Here is a 16005-nt window from a genome sequence, read left to right on the forward strand (position 1 = left end):
GCAGGGGATAGAGGCGGGGAGCAGATAGGATAACTATCCTTATTCCCCAACAGAGAGCACCAAAGGCATCCCTGAGACCCATGCTTGCTGGCCCTTGCTTGGTGGGCTGCCAGGAGCATGGACCCCTCTCCTGGTCCTCCTCCATCTTCTGTGGGTGCTTTAAATCTGAGTGTTCTCTTGAGTTCACTAAGGGCCCTCTCCTTTCCAACACACACTTTCCCTGAGTGTGGATGCTACCCCTGCCCACGTACTGACCCCTGCCCAACATGCTCCCCAGCCAAGGGTCCCTCCCGAGGCCCTCCCCACCTGGAAATGCTCACCTGGCCTCTCAGCCTGGGTTCTCACAGATGCCTCACCCTCCATTTCAAACCTCCCTTGGCTCCTTTCCCTAAGCCCCCTGAAGCCCTCTCCTTGTATTCTCCATGGCGCTGCCACCTGCCCTCTCTCCAGACAAGGGGCCATCCTTGCCTTATTTCTTGCTCTCACTTCCCACATCTATGGAGCCTCACACTGTCTACTCACCATCCTTAGTACCTTCAAATGCACCTGCCTTCCTCTGCCTCACTCACACTGCCTTACTATGGAGCCCCTCATTTCTTCCTGGAATGCTTCTCTGTCTCCTTCCTCCTCTTTCTGCCCCAGCTTCCGTTCCTTTTCCTCACTGGGCACAGAACAGGCTTTGATGATGCTTCTTCTCCAGTAACATCCTCATCTGGATTCCTATACCTTCAAGACCAAATCCAGACTCCTTAGCATGGCATGAGAGGCCACTCAGCTGACCAACTTTTGCTTAGGCTCACAAACCCTGAACTCCGACTCCAGGCCACATGCAGGTCTCCCCTCCTCCAGCTCTCTCATGCCTTGTCCCCTCTGTGCCTTTGCATGTTCTGTTGCTGGACTTGGACCCTGAATCCCCTCTCATCCTGCCCCATTCCTACTCAACCCCCAGGGTTCCACCTGAAGGACTTCTAACCTCTGGGCAATTTCTCTCTGGAGTCACCTGCCCCCCAGCACACGATTGCTCATCACCCATAGAGCAATCGGCCACCCCTTAGCTGAACAAGCGTTCTTATCTCCCACCAGTCTGTGAACTTCTTACAGGGAAGAAACATGGATTATTCATTTCAGAAATTACAGCCAGAGATCGAAACAAGAGAATGTCCATTGCATCTCAGTCTTGACGTGTTATTGAAACGCATTCACACTCATGTCAGGAACAGTAATGACAACTGGAGCAGCATGTCCCCGGACCCTGAAGCCTGCTTCCTCCAACCAGGGGCCTGGGGTTCCCCACTGTGCCCCTCCCCACCCGGGCACGGTCACCGCATCACCCCCTGCACTGATCTGCCACTTGTCTTTCTCATTTCATTATTTGTGTATTCATTTTCCAAGTAATACAGGTACATTATTTTAAGACAAATTATTTTATAAGGTTTATCCCCAAATGATGTATCCTTCTGGGCCACTTCTGATGTTGGCTCCTTACAGGCATAACTATTATTTTAGCTGTTTCAATAAATAGTTATCTCTGTATATTTAAATTCCATGTTTATTTTGGGCCTGGTTTTATTTGCTTTTAACTTCCTAGTATAGAAGGTGACAATTTAGCTTTCGTTCCTATTCATGTTTCTTTCCACCTTCCAATGTGGTTCTGTCTCAACATTTGGTTCAGTCAGACTTCAGCGGTTGCGTCACTATGATTTAGACAGCGTTCCTAGCTGAGTCACCGCCTGTTCTTTGACTGACATGCCTCCATTTCCTTTCTTATTCATCTTGTTTTCCCAGAGTTAAAGCCTGCTTGCTTATCCTTCTGTCTGGTGCTACTTCACTCTCAAAGTTCCTAGCAGAATATGAAGTTCTCAATATGTTCAAACACATCAACTTATCTACCACTTTGATTTGTTTTTTTTTTCCCCTTAGGGACACCTCTGGGAGCTACTGTCCTTGGCTTTAGTCTGGGCGCTTCTCCTTCCTCACCAGGAGCAAGTTGCCACCTGGGTTCTGCTCCATCCTTACACCTTCTCTCCTGTGTTGTCTCCTGATTTCAAGATCTCACAGTTCCCCTTTCTTCACTCACTTCCCTGTTGCAGTGGAGCCTTTTGTCTAGCATAGGCCGCAGCAAACCATCTTAAAGGTCCAGAGAGTAAATGGGCCAAAGGCAAAATGGAGAATATTGTGCAGGTGACAGCTTGATTTGGTCTGGGGGCTGCCATTGGCAGCTTCCTGATTAAGCAGCTATTTAAGGAAGGGGCATGGTCAGGTCACTTTGGGGGTTCTAATGTGCCCTACAATGACTTTGTTCTACCCATACCTTGATGGATGGTTTGCCGGGGTCCAGAGCTCTACGTTGGAAATTGTTTGCCTTGAGAATTTCAAGGCATTTGCACGACTGTTGTCTAGTGCTCATTGTTGCTACTGAGAAAACTAGCACATCGGTAAGGGCTTGGTTTTTCTTTCGGGAAGCTTTTAAGATTTATGCTTCGTGACCAGTCTCCAGGAGTGCCCACAGAACTTGGAGTTTCCATTGCCTCATCCCTCTGGTGCCTGGAGGGCCGGTGTGGGTGTGCAGGGGCCCAAGGCAGGGGACATGGAGAGTAGCTTCTGCACCTAAGATAATACTGCTTAGAAGGGCAGACTCCAAAGATGAGGTGGAGAGATGGACCAGAGAGATGGGGAAGATGGGGGAGAAGTCAGGAAGAGAAATTGCTTCTGGGGCAGGGGAAAAATGGATAGCTCCCCCTTTCCGCCTTGGGCTGAGCCCAAGAAAGCCAGGGCAGCAGTGATTGGCAGCCCAGCTGTAGGCCTTGTGACTCTCAGGAGAATGGGGCTGTCCTGCAGCACCCCTGTGCAGGACCCCCACTTCCTGAACCATCTGCCCAGCAGCTCTTAGCTCCTGCCCAGGCTTGGTTCTGCCTACATGATGTCTCGCTCCTAATTACCACCTACCTTCAACTCTCTTCATTCTTTGCTCAGGCTCAGACACTCTCGTTAGGTTATGACAATTTAGTACAGCTATTTTTATGTAGAGTTTGTTTTTTAATAAATCAAAACAAAACACCAAGGATGGCTGGAAACAGACCTCTTCCCCCATCCCTGGCCTCAGTCCATCACTGACCGTCCCCCCGGGGTGGGTGTTTGGTAACAGCCCTTGCGCCTATCACGCTTGCTGGGCTTGGCATGCGCTGCCCGTCATTCTTGGCACATACCTGCTTTCCCCAAGTTCACTCCTATCTCAGTCATCCTGCCTCTCACATTCTCTGATCTCTCCTCTAAAAATCACAGTGGTCATATGCACTCACTTGCAAACTTACCAGTAAGGAAAGATGGCTTTTCCCAAGAAGGGAACAAAGTAAGGGAACTTTACTGCTTTCTACTTGAAGACTAAGGAAGAGTGGTCTTGTTTTCTTAAATGGGGGGAGGAAGCATAGTCAATTCATTGTCATACACCACTTAATATTAGACACGTGTTCTAAGAACATGTTGTTAGGCGATTGTGCTGTTGTGTGAACATAATAGCGTGTACTCGCACAAGCCCAGGTGGTGTAGCCTGTAATATGTTCACACTCTATGCTGTAGCCTATTGCTTCTAGGGTACAAACCTGCACAGCATGTTTCTGTACTGAATACTGCAGGCAGGTGTAACACAATGGCAAATATTTGTGTATTGAAACATATGGAGACATAGAAAAGGTACAGTTAAAACACAGTATAAAAGATTTTTAAAAGGCCTACCTATGTAGGGTGCTTAACGAGAATGGCGTTTGCAGGCCCGGACATTGCTCTGGGTGAGTCAGCGAAGGAGTGGGGAGTGGACAGGAAGGCCTAGGATGTCACTGTGCACCTCTGTGGACTTGATAAACACTGGAACTCAGACTGCACCACATTTATTCCAAATGTTTCATTTCTTTAATAATAAGTGAAACTTTGCTTACTCTAACTTTTTACTTTATAAACTTTTTCGTTTTTTAACTTCTGTACTCTTTTGTCATAACATTCATTTAACATGCACGGCATGCAGATGTACAAAAATACTTTCTTTATATCCTTATTCTATAAGTTTTTTTGTATTTTTAGAATTTTGTTTATTAGTTTTAAAACTATTTTATTAAAAACGATGACACTCATACATTAGCCTAGGCCTATATCAAGGCAGGTGGCTAAGTCATCACCAGGCGATAGGATTTCAGCTCCATTATAATCTATAATCTATGGGACCCCCTGCTTATATGGGGTTGGCCACTGAGTAGAATGTTGTTATGTGGTACCTGACTGTCTGTTCTAATATGTATCTGAAAAGGAGTAAAAATAAACCCTTTCAAAATAATATAACCAAGAAAGGAAATGAAGCTAGACAAAATCCTGGCTGATAGGGAAGACCAAGCCTTAAGGGTGACTGTGGCTAATACTACTATAAAATTGGGTTAAAAACTCTGACAGACGTGAGTCTAACCAGTGAGCACTGCTTTTTCCTATGAGCTTCCCGACAGGGCTGCCTATATTTGGTAGGTGAGAGCAGAATGGGGTGAAGGCAGAAGGGCAGGAAAGAATATGGGGACACCATATAACCGTTTATTTTCAGCTCCAAGATGCACAAGGAATGCTTAATTAAATTTCTGCCTCATTCCTTCCGAAGTAGATGCATACTTGATATCCACAACTCCTCTATAATAGATTTTTTCCTAAGAATGATGGACTAATACTTCCTAAAAACTAATAATCCTATTCTAATGGATTTCTCAATGTTCTTTTTCCCCCCTAATTTTAAAAGTAGTAACAACACAAAGTCAATACATGTAAATGAAAATGTGGAAAGTAAAAGTCATTTATATTTGAGATGGGGTCAAGGACAGAGGAAGGGTCGCAGAGGGAGTGAGGGTCAGAGCTGCCAGGTGCCCACACTGCTGGCCACCCTTCATGACAGACAGGACATCTGTGTTCACAATCCACCCAGCAGGTCTGGGCAGCCAGTCTGTCAGCCTCATCACCCACCTGGGGCCCAGGCCAAGAGGGCTTGGAGGAGTGGCTGGTGAAAGGTGGGGTCACCAGAGAAGCGGTCCTGGGAGGAGCCATGAGAGAGCCATGGAGGACTGCTCTGGGGGAAAAGGAGCACAGGAAACTGAGGGAAGAGCAAGCTTAAGGAGAAGGATGCAGAGACCCGGGACAAGGCTGCGGGAGGGTGAGCACTAGGACAGGCCCCTGGTTTCACAGGGCTGCTGCTTATAATGCACACTACCTGATGAAAGCAACATGTACTCACTGAAGGAACGGTGGGGAGAGTACTAAGAAGGAAATCCAAGTTACCTGTAAACTCATCACATAGAGGGGTTTATTTTGTTTGAGCATGAAATTTTAAGTGTTCCCTTGTGTGAATGTGACGGGATCTCTCCTTCAAATACGTGTGTGTGCGCACACATTTGTGTATAACACACAAACGGCACACGTGGTATCATAGGTTATTGAGCCCGCTTTGTACATTATAATGTGAACATTTCTCTCTATCGTCAACTGCTCTTTAGTTTTTCTTCACTGCTGAATCACTGTGAGAAATGTCATATGTCTTTAATTATTCAGTAAATGTTTGACTAAATATTAAAGTTGCTTATCGAGGTTGGGTATTTAGTTTTGTTTCTGCTCCCGTCCCCCTTTGGGCAGTTTTAGTTATTTATTTCTGTTCATTTTATTTTTTTGGGGGGGGGTTAAATAGTGAAAACCTGCTACTTTTGTGACTGTGATACTTTAATCACTCGGAATCTGTTTCTTCACTTGTAAACCGGGAAGAATAATACTTGCTTTATCCATGCCATGGGTTTGCTATGAGAAATGTGTATCTGATGCTTCATTGTTTTTATGACTTGGTGGCTGTCACGGCCACCAGCAGAGTTGGGAAAGGTAGTGGCCTGGATGTGGATGTAGTGAAGTGTCCCCTGGGCAGTGAGGTCAGGCCTGGGGCCTTTGGATGTCAGGACTCTTGCTCAGGAGAGAGGACTGGGCTGGACCACAGCTTTGGGATCTTTAGCTTCTCAAAAGCTTACAACTTCCACTGTAAAAATGAACGATCTTTTGCAAAAGGAAATGTTTTGTCAGAAAAGAATAAGGCTAGAGCTCTTCTACCTTTGGGGACCCAGGTAGGAAAAAGATATTGATGAGGGGTGCAAGAATAATAACGGAGGAAGGTATAAGGAAACCCGGATTGTATAGTCGGAGACCTTAAAAAGAAAGAGTCGAGGAAATTCAGTTTTAATTCCTGCCAGCTATCATTTGGGCACTCTGAAAGTTAGCTGTACACACTTAGCTTTAGGCTTGTGTGACTTGTTTGACTGAGACACAATCAGTGACTTATGAAGTTAACCTCTAAAGGTAGAGATGCTTAACAGAGATGAACAAGTTTCTAGGTTTTTATACAATTACAAAGAATCAATCTAAAGAAAGATAAAACATAATTGAAGAACAGCTAGTAGCTATTTGAACACAAAGTAAATTAACCTTTGCCATTGTCCCTGGGCATCTGCAAAACTTACGAAATGACTCTCAGGTATTAAATATTAAAAAAAGGAAATAATCTTCTGAAGGCTGCACACAGACTCTTTGAACTGAGAAAGAGGAACAGGTCTGACTGCAAGGGAAGGGGGCTGCTGGGGAAAGCGCTGGTGTGGCCTGCGGTGGGCTGGCCTCAGATAGTACCCAGGATGGAGAAAACTAAGAAGCGAAAAGCAGGTGAGAGGAGGGAGCGCTGAGAACCCAGTGGAAGATGTCAGAAGGAAAAAGAGCAGAAGTCTTTTGGATACCTTAACACTCAAAGTAACTCAGATCCTTTTTTTTTTTAAACTACATATGTTTTTGAGGAAGGAAAGAGGATTCACAGAATCTGGCCTGCAGTTCTGATTCTCACACTGCCTGGCAGTGTAACCAAATGTTTTCAGCAGCCCCTGGTAAACATTTCAGAAGTGAGACTCTCGTTCTCTTATAAACCCCCCTCTCTCTAAATACAGCTCTCTCGTATCTTTTCCAGATTGCTTTTGGGCTACACCCTTTCCTCGAGAAGAAGAGCATCTTCTCTCAGGGCTCAACCTCATTTTCTTCCTTATACTGTTTTCACATAATCTACCATGAGCTTGGACTTCTTTGGTCAGAAAATAATGTTACTAAAAAGCAGTTACTAAGCGACAATGCTGGAAACCCAAACTGAGTCACCTAGTTTCTGAATCTCAAGTTCTTTCCACTATGCTGAAGTCACGCCTTTGAGTCAAGTCCTAATGTCACCATGGCCTGGGGATTCTACATTTGAAATGGTTCTAAATGTTGGGGTAGGAAAAAAAAGGCTTAGGCCCCAATTTAAACATTCTCTAAAAAAGGAACATTTATCTTTGGCGTCTCTCTTAACTGTGCTTTTCAATCCTTCTTCTCTCACCAGGCCCCTGGGACCCAGAAGTAGCCCATGGCTGCTGCATCCTTCCAGGGCCTTCTTCCTGCAGCAGCTTTGTGCTAGCTCTCCCCATCTTCCCTCCCAAACCATACTTCACAGCCCTGTTCTGGAGCCCACATCCGCCAGTCCTCACTTGTGTGTTATTGGGCTAATACAGGGAGTGTCGCAGCTTAAAACAGGGCCTTGAAGAGATACAATGTCCTGACCTAACAGAGGGGTCCCATGGTCAGGGTTCTGGGCACAGTGGGAGCTGAGTGGGGGATCACAGTGGCACCCATCAATCTAACCATGTGGTCTGCCTTATAAAGGAGATGAGTCTTGGAGTTAGACTGGCTTCCTTTCCATTGACAAGCTGTATAATCCTGAGCAACTTAATCTCTCTGTGCCTCAGTTTCCTGATCTATAAAATGGGGCTATTTATAGTACGTAGCCCAGAAGGTTGGTAAAAGGACTAAGTACCATACAAACAATGAACCCAGTGCCTTATACAGTGTAAATGCTAGCTGATATGAAATAAATACAAATTTAAAAGATCACTATTATTTTCCATTCAGTACCAGCCCTCTGGGGCTGGGCTCTTGCTGGGAAAGATCGTCCTCAGGGTTTGTCATCTTCCTTTGCCACAATTTCTTAAATTCTAGTTTCTTTAACCTTTAACCCCTAAACCTAGTCTTCTCTCTCTCACTTTCTCAGTATTATCCAAAGGAAACCCAGGAACCAGGACTCAAATGTGGCGGCAGGAAAGAGCTGCCGTAGACGCCCGCCCTGCAGACGGCCCCCATCACTGCCCCCCCATGTTCTATTCCTTCTTCGCCACTTTCCCAGCGTAACCCACAGGCCCAGCTCAGGAGCGTGGGAGGCGCACGCTCACCAGCAGCAGCTCTGTTCCTCCCTCGTGCAGAACTGGATGCCTCTACTATAAAAATACAAACCGGGAGTCTCCACCGACCTACGTATCACTAAAATGCTTCCTTTCAGGGTGAGAATAGTTTTACGGAAAGCATATTTTACTTCTGACACAGAACCTAGAAGCCAGTGGCTGCCCCTGTGGCTTTTCTACAGTTTAAAGCAATATTAGACATCACTGGAAGTCTCTCTGTCTTTCTCTCTCTTTTTTTTTTTTTCAGAGAACTAAGTTAGAAAATACTGGTTTCTATTAGGGTGTGTCTAGCACTTTCTGTGCTGCCAAGTCTTCCATTTTTATAGTCTGCACACTGGTAGATTTTCCATGAACAGGCTCAGATTTATTCCCAGGCAATGATGTTTAGGAAACCCAATATGAACGCGAAGGCCGTTCTAAAGCAGCCTCAGCATTTGTGCCACGAAGTTGCCTAAAAAGACCATTGCTGATACGTAATAAAATAACATTTTCCAGCATACCTTAATATATATGGGGGTTGAGGGGTATTTGCTCTCCTTAGAAAATTTTTTTGGATTGAGCTGTTAGAGGAACCTGGTCTCTTATGTCCTTCTCTGTCTTTTTCCTTCTATACTTATATAGAATACAGCCCAAACACCACCTACACAGGCATTTTACATAAAGAGTTGGAAGCCAAGGGACTGAAAAAACAAAACAAAATTATTTCTATAGTATCTTTATAGAGAGTCACGTGTGAAGTCGAGTGAAAGCTGATGGTGACTCTGGAGGAAGATGAACCAGGGAGAGAAAGGTGCTAATGGAAAGTGTGACTATAATCTGGCTTTGCTGACAATGAAAAAGCAGGTGCTGTATCTTTTAAGAAAAAAAATGTAGAAAATAGAGCTTTGTAAGTACATACTCACATATATTTTCTCTCTGCCTCCGAGAGCCTTCCTCCTCCAACTGCAAACCACACTGGCCCATGCTCCACGCCCTATGTTATTTATTGCTGGTGCTGCCCAATTTCACAGATTCAGCCATGGTTGGGTGTTTTCTCTAACATGGGTGCAAACCACTTGAAGGTAAGGCCACATCTAATTCCGTTTCTGTCTACCACTGCAGCACCAGCACCATTCTGAACACAAAACAGCCTATCCAGCAAAAGTTGTTGGATTGATCGGATGGAACAGACAGATGCGGAGCTAGGAGGTGTAGAGCAGACACTTTAATCTGGCAACTTACAACTGCCAGAAGAGGTCTAGATAAGGTTTACAGTGCCATGACCAGCCACTGAACTCTGCCGGTAGGCAGGGCTGCTGTCCCTGATGAAACATCCTTGCAGAACTGTGCAGCCCACCTGCAGTGGTCACTGCTATGTACTGCCTCGATTTCCCTTCAGCAACTGAAAGGAACAGCCCCTCTCAATGTCACACCCTGTTCCCTGGGATGCTTCATTTGGGGGCATAAAGTGTGGCCCCTCACTCCAAATCCGTACAGTTCTGAAGGGCCATTCCAGCCCATCCAGAGCTCCCTGTGGGCTTGGCGGTTGCCCAGCCTGCACTGCAGCTCAGGTCCTAAGAGGACCTCAGGTTCTCTACAGCTATTAGTCCTAAGAGGAGTCCCAAATAAACCTCCACACACTGCCAACTTCCATCTCAGTCTGCTTTCTGGGGAACCGACCTATAATACCATTCACACATCCATCTGTCCACCCACCTAGCCAGCCACTGTGTTCAGGGTACCTGGGTAGTGTGGGACGATAAAGATGAAAAAAAAGAAAAAACCCAATCCTTGCCCTTAGGGAACAAACTAACAGTACAGAACAGGAATGAACTATAAAGAACACAAGAGATAAAAAGTGACTGGAACATACGCAACCAGCGCTATAATCCCAGACAAGGGAGGTCAGAGTCTTCACGCACCTGCGGGCTGCAGCCATCAGTGCACACAACCTGTCTCCCCACCCAATTTCAAGCCCTGTCTCCCCACCTGATTTCTGAAGGACACTGTAGACGGTTTCCTTCTCTTTCTTTACATTTCCCATAATTCTTAATACAGTGTCTCTAATAGTGCAAGAAATCTGAAAACACAGAACCAGACAAAACTCTGAAGCAAACAACGCTTGGGCAACTATACTTTATAGCAGTGGCCCCCAACCTTTTTGGTTTCATGGAAGACAGTTTGTTTGCAGAAGGGGGTGGGATGGACAGGAGGAGGTGCTCAGGTGGTGGTGCTGTGCAGCCCGGTCTACAGCTGGGGGTCGGGGATCACAGCTTTATAGGACAGGTTTCTAGGCGCTGGTTTGGCCTTTTAATGCAAAGTTCTCAGGAGGTTCCTCAAGATGCTCTGCCATTTACAAAGTCCATAAAATCTCAGGAACACGGACAAGCACAAGACAAGATCCTGACTGCAAAGCAACTGCTCACCGTGTGGACAAGGTGCAGATTTGCGCACATTTCTACAAACAGGAAGAAGAAATGGGAATATGACTAACAGCCAAATCATCCCAGGCTGCCCCTTCCCTCAGCTGGCCAGCCCATCCGTCGTCCATCTGTGACTTGAGGAAGATGATGGAACAGCTTCTACCTAACAATGAGAATCACCAACCCCCCAAAACTCAAAACCAGTGCAGCTGTATAATTTACTGGGGGGAAAGAACCTTTAACCCCCCCCTGACAAGGGCCTGGAGGAATGGGGAGCATTTGCTGGGTGGGGGATCCCATCGCCTGCCTCCGGGGCATCTTCATCCAACTCAACAGGCCACCATCTCCTTCCACTCTCCCTCTCTTTTTATCACTTTTGTACAATCTGTCATAGCTTCTGTGGTTGATTTCTCTGAAATACCATTTGCTTCCTCCCTGTCACTGCCCTTTTTCCTGTGCTGTGGCCACACACACCCTGGGGGCAGAGGTGCCAAGCCAAGGCAAACCCCAAATTTCTCCATCTTTGCTGCATACAGCTTCTGAAAAGCCAGCTCTCCTATGAATACATCTCTGCTCAGCAATCATGGGGGCCCCCAGGCACTCAGGACCGAGGTATTAAGACCCTCTTATCATTGGCCTCCTTACACACTCCCCTAGTTTTATTTCCTGGGACTCCCCAGTACATGCCCCTACTCTAGTTGCCGGTATATCTGTGTCTTTGTTCAAGCTGTATCTGATTCTGGGACTGTCTTTTCTCCTCCCCTACCTGTTTCTTGTTGCTTGTTAGGACCTACGGGGGGAGAGGGACAGGAATGGCAGAGTTAGAGGCCTGCTGTTTCCCCAGTCCTCTCTTTCTCTTGGGGTTCCCCTACCATTCCAACTCCATCACAAGGATGCCCACTGTAGACAGCCCTGGACTGTCTAGCTAGGGGAGGCAGGGTAGATGCCTTGGTCTTCCAAGCCAGAAAGGGAAAAAGCCGATGTCGCTAATGTTTACTCCCCTGTTGCTTCTTAGGAAAGACTCTCAACTACTCCCGAGAGGATACACCAAGCTCTAAGATTTCTGAGAGATGGATGGTAGGTTTGCCAAAGGAGAAACTGCCAAGCTGAGTCTCTGGAATGAGTCCAGTGTTCCATAAACCTTGCCTTTTTCCTAATCATAGAAAGATCCATAAAATGACAGAAAGGCTGAGGAGACCTGCAGGCGGCAGAATGACCTAGAAGCATCATTCAGTGCTTCCTGAAAAACAGAAAATGCAGGAGGAAACAACTCCCGTTCCCTGCCCGCACCACATGCGTGCAGTGGGGAGACCTCTGGAAGAGTCTCTTGAAGGGGTACAATAAATAGTGAGGGGTCTGTGGAGATGTCCTCACTCTTCTGCCGAGTGACGGGAAGGTGACCATGATGGGCAAAGGTGGAAGGGAGGAGGGTCAGCACCTCTGGGGCCTCCTGCCACCTTGAAGGGAACAGGTTTAGCAGTGGAGTAGGGGGTGAAGGGAAGGGGATTGCCCCCACTTCTATGTGGAGCAGCATGAAAAAAGAAACGCCTTCATTTCCAGTTAGCTGGACAAGGGGCCCTTTGCTGTCTACAATTCTCCCTAGGGTGGAGGAGAGGGTGGTGAGAAGTGCAGATTGGAATGTCCTCATTTTTTTTTTTTTTTGAGACAGAGTCTCACTCTGCTGTCCAGACAGAGACAGAGTGTCGTGGCATCAGAGCTCACAGTAATCTCAAACTCCTGGGCTCAAGTGATCACCCTGCCTCAGTCTCCTGAGTACAGCTGGGACTATAGGTGCCTGCCACAACATCTGGCTATTTTTTAGAGATGGGGTCTTGCTCTTGTTCAGGCTGGTCTCAAACTCCTGAGCTGAAGCAATCCTCCCACAGTGCTAGGATTACAGGCATGAGCCACTATGCCTGGCCACCATCTTCATCTCTTGAGCTGGAAGATGGATGAAGATGAGAAAGAGGTAAATTGAAAATACCCCTCAACACACACATGCACACACTAGCGAGAATGAGACCAAAAAGGAGAAAATTCCAAACAAATCTCTTTAAGCAATTATATTAATGCAATAATAACAACAAAATATTAATCACCTTACACATGCCTAATGCTTTATATTTTATAAAGCTGGGGTCTGTTGTTCAACAATCTTCTTACAACAATTAATCCAATCAAGTGATAGTCAAAGTAGCTACCATTTGCTGAATGATTTCATGTATTATTTGATTTAATTTTTGTAAGTCCTGGTAGTACTGTTGTTTTCTCCATTTTACAAAGAGGGAAACTGAGGTTAGAGAGGTTAAGTAACCTTAACCTTGCCCATCCGGTGAAGATGGAAATCCAGGTCTGTCTGATTCCAAAGTCCAGCCTCTTAACCTTATAAGGTCCATTTTATGACAAGTCTTCACAAGTCCAGGAAGGGAAGGGTGTGGAGGAGGGAGCAGCTCTCTCATCTCAACTCCCTGAGAGGCTGGTGCACACAGAAACACACCTAAGAGCTCCAAGAGGCCCCGCTCACTCTGCTGCCTTTCTCAGGCACACACTCATGCAGCCTGCACAGTGCAGGTCCGCAGAGGAATGCCAAGTTTCTTGCATGGCCAAAGGTCAATCTCTACAGGTGGGATAGCCGTCATTTAACTCCTGTTGGAATCTGCAGCGAGGGTTTCTGTTTGACAGGAGGCAGCCGTAAGCAAAGCATCCAGTTGTGAAGCTTTGTCACAGAGAATACTTTAAGATTAAAAATAATGAGGGAAACTGAATGCCATGTCGAAGAATGGCATTAAAATAAATGTTCACCTTGTGAGATTCATGCACGAGCAGAAAGAAGAAATGACTATAGCAAACAGGCAGGAGCAAAGGAACGGTGACAGCACAGGAGAGCTGGCCGCCCTGCTCTTCATCCCACACATCTGACCTTAGCCGTAAGTTTGGTGTTGACAAACTGATGTGAGCATACTCAGGGATATCAGACACCCTGACGGGCTGGGGGAGAAGACAGCAGGGTGGTGAGAACCCCCTCGTCTTTCACCCAAGTACCGAGGAGTCTGGAGATTCTCCTCCCCCTCCCTCACTTCTCTACCGGCCTTCTCCTCCTGCCCCCTCTCCCTCAACCAGCAAAAGGGATTGAGGCTGTGGCAGGGGTAGCATGAGTGTTACTCCCTGGGATTTTGAGAGAGTCCAGTGTCAGTGTCAACGTGCCTCCCCCTCCTTTAGCTCTGGAAATGTACTTAGATATACACAAAACACCTCCTGCAACTTTTAAATGATGAGAAGAGCCACCTGCGAAGCACAATCTTCGTGCTTTATAGTCACAGAAACACAGGCATGCAAAGGGCTCATGTTTATGAATTATATCCACACATACCTACGCGGAGCAGGTGGCTCTTGCACACATGCACGCACACACACGCACACACACGCACACACACGCACACACTACACAGAGGAATCCTCGCGATGCCTTCCCTCTCAGCCAGGCATCCAGCCACCTACCCACTCAAAGGTGTAGACCACAGCTGTCCTCTGAGGGACCTGATGGAGGGTGAAGGGTGTCACTTGGCCCTGCCTACTGCCTGGCTGTGAGACTGGGGCGAGCCCCTGAGCCTCTATGCACCTCCGTAAAATAGAGATAATCACCTGGCAAGGTACCGAGGACGAAGGGGAATAATATATTCAGGGCGCAGTCCTGCCGGGTTCCTTAACATGCCTTTCCTACACCCACGCCTGGGCTGATGGTGCCTCTCTGTCACTTGGTCCCCACCCTCGGCACTCTGGTCTGACACTGGGAAGAGTAGGGGCTAGACCCGGCTGTGCTCGGCACCCGGAGGGTCCCAGCCTGTGACCCAGCGCTAACCTTTAGGGCTACGCGGGGCCCGCGGGCCTGTGGGGAGCGCAAACGGGTCCCAAGTGCGTGGCCCGGTGGGCGGAGGGAGGAGCCGGCCGGCGGAGGTGGGCAGACCCCGCGGCAAGGCAACCCACGGTGTGGGTGGCTTCCTCCTGTTGCTCAGTATCAGGGAGCGGCGGGGGAGGACATTCATTTTTCCCCGAAGTATGCATCCACCTATTGCTTTGATAACATATCGATTGTGAAAAGCCGGCGGCGCCTCTTAAAGGCCAAACCCAGCTGCCGTGCCCCCGCGTCTGGGTTCGGGGACCCTCCTCCGGGACCTCTCTGCTGGCTGCGCGATAGTGATGAGCGAGCGCTTCTGCACCGGCTCGCCAGGAGCCCCAGAAACCGCAGTCATGAGCTGTGGTTTGACCCCGGCCGTTCACTCGCGGGTCCTTTTTTTCCCAGAGTATATCCCTCTGGGACCCGGTCACCTGCTCCACAGCGTGGCTTTGGCGCCCGAAGTTCGAGGACCGGGCCGGAGCTCGGAAACTTATTTCAAAAGGCAGACGTGTTGCAACCCTCGCCGCAGCAAACTACAGGAGCTGGCTGCCCTACTCTTCCCCACCCCCAACCAGCCGGGGCGACCCGAGCCCGTCGCAGGAGGCTGGCAGCGCAGAGAGCCACCCGCAAAAGCGCCTTCTCTCCCCTCTGCGCGCCCAAGTGCAGTGAGGTGGGGTAAGCCCCAAAGCAAACTCACAGCGCGGAGCAATCCCCAGTCCTGGCCTGGAAGGGATCCGGCTGCTGGCGATCGGCCTCCAGCCTGGCAGCTCCAAGAAATACTCGCGATTTCCTGCCCCAGCCTCCCCTCCTCCCCAGCCCCAGCCCTCCTGGCTGGGCAGCCGCGGCCCCTCGGTACCTGCGGCGGACACGGGCTCGCCCTCGCTCTGCTCCCCGGAATCCGAATCCATGCTGCAGGCTGCTTGCTGGGCGTCCACGACCACTTGCCCGTCTGCGGGGCGCTCGGGCTGCCGCGGCGCACTCGGTGCGGGCAGAAGCCGGGGCAGTGCGCTGCGGCCGCGGCCCGGGGGCTGCTCCGCAGAGGCGAGCGCCGCCCGCGCCCAGCTCCCGGTGCCCGCCGGCCGGTGCCTGCGCGCCAGGCGAGCGCGGGGCGGAGGGTGGGGCGCTCGGGAGAGAGCCGGGAGGAGGAGGGAGGCGCGAGCGCTGGGGAGCCGGAGCGTCCGGCGCCCGGCGGGGTCCGCGCTGGGGTTAAATACTCCGGGGGCGGCGCCACTCCTCCACACCCGCGCCCGGCGCGGCGAGCCCTTGAACTTGCGGAGCGCAACGAGGTTATGCGGGTCGGCGAGACAGAGCCCCTTCCTTAGGGTGTGGCCAAGTTTGCTGAATTCGGGGGTGAAAAAGCCCCTCTACTCGCGTAGGAAAAGGAGGGTTCCAAGTGTTCCGAGTT

The 16005-nt window shown here is 48.8% G+C and overlaps 1 protein-coding gene across 1 annotated transcript in view; it reads right to left on the reverse strand.

Moving 5' to 3' along the window:
• Positions 1–15620, reverse strand: part of TNFAIP8L3 (TNF alpha induced protein 8 like 3) — a 35719-nt gene extending 20099 nt beyond the window's left edge. Inside the window, exon 1 of the mRNA XM_003784354.3 lies at positions 15457–15620. Coding sequence (XP_003784402.1) covers positions 15457–15508 — 52 coding nt within the window. The 5' untranslated portion in view covers positions 15509–15620. The remainder of the gene's footprint in view (positions 1–15456) is intronic.
• Positions 15621–16005: the final 385 nt, after the last annotated feature.

Source organism: Otolemur garnettii, unplaced genomic scaffold (genome assembly GCF_000181295.1).
Source record: "Otolemur garnettii isolate 467f Iridium unplaced genomic scaffold, OtoGar3 scaffold00011, whole genome shotgun sequence".
Classification (NCBI taxonomy): domain Eukaryota; kingdom Metazoa; phylum Chordata; class Mammalia; order Primates; family Galagidae; genus Otolemur; species Otolemur garnettii.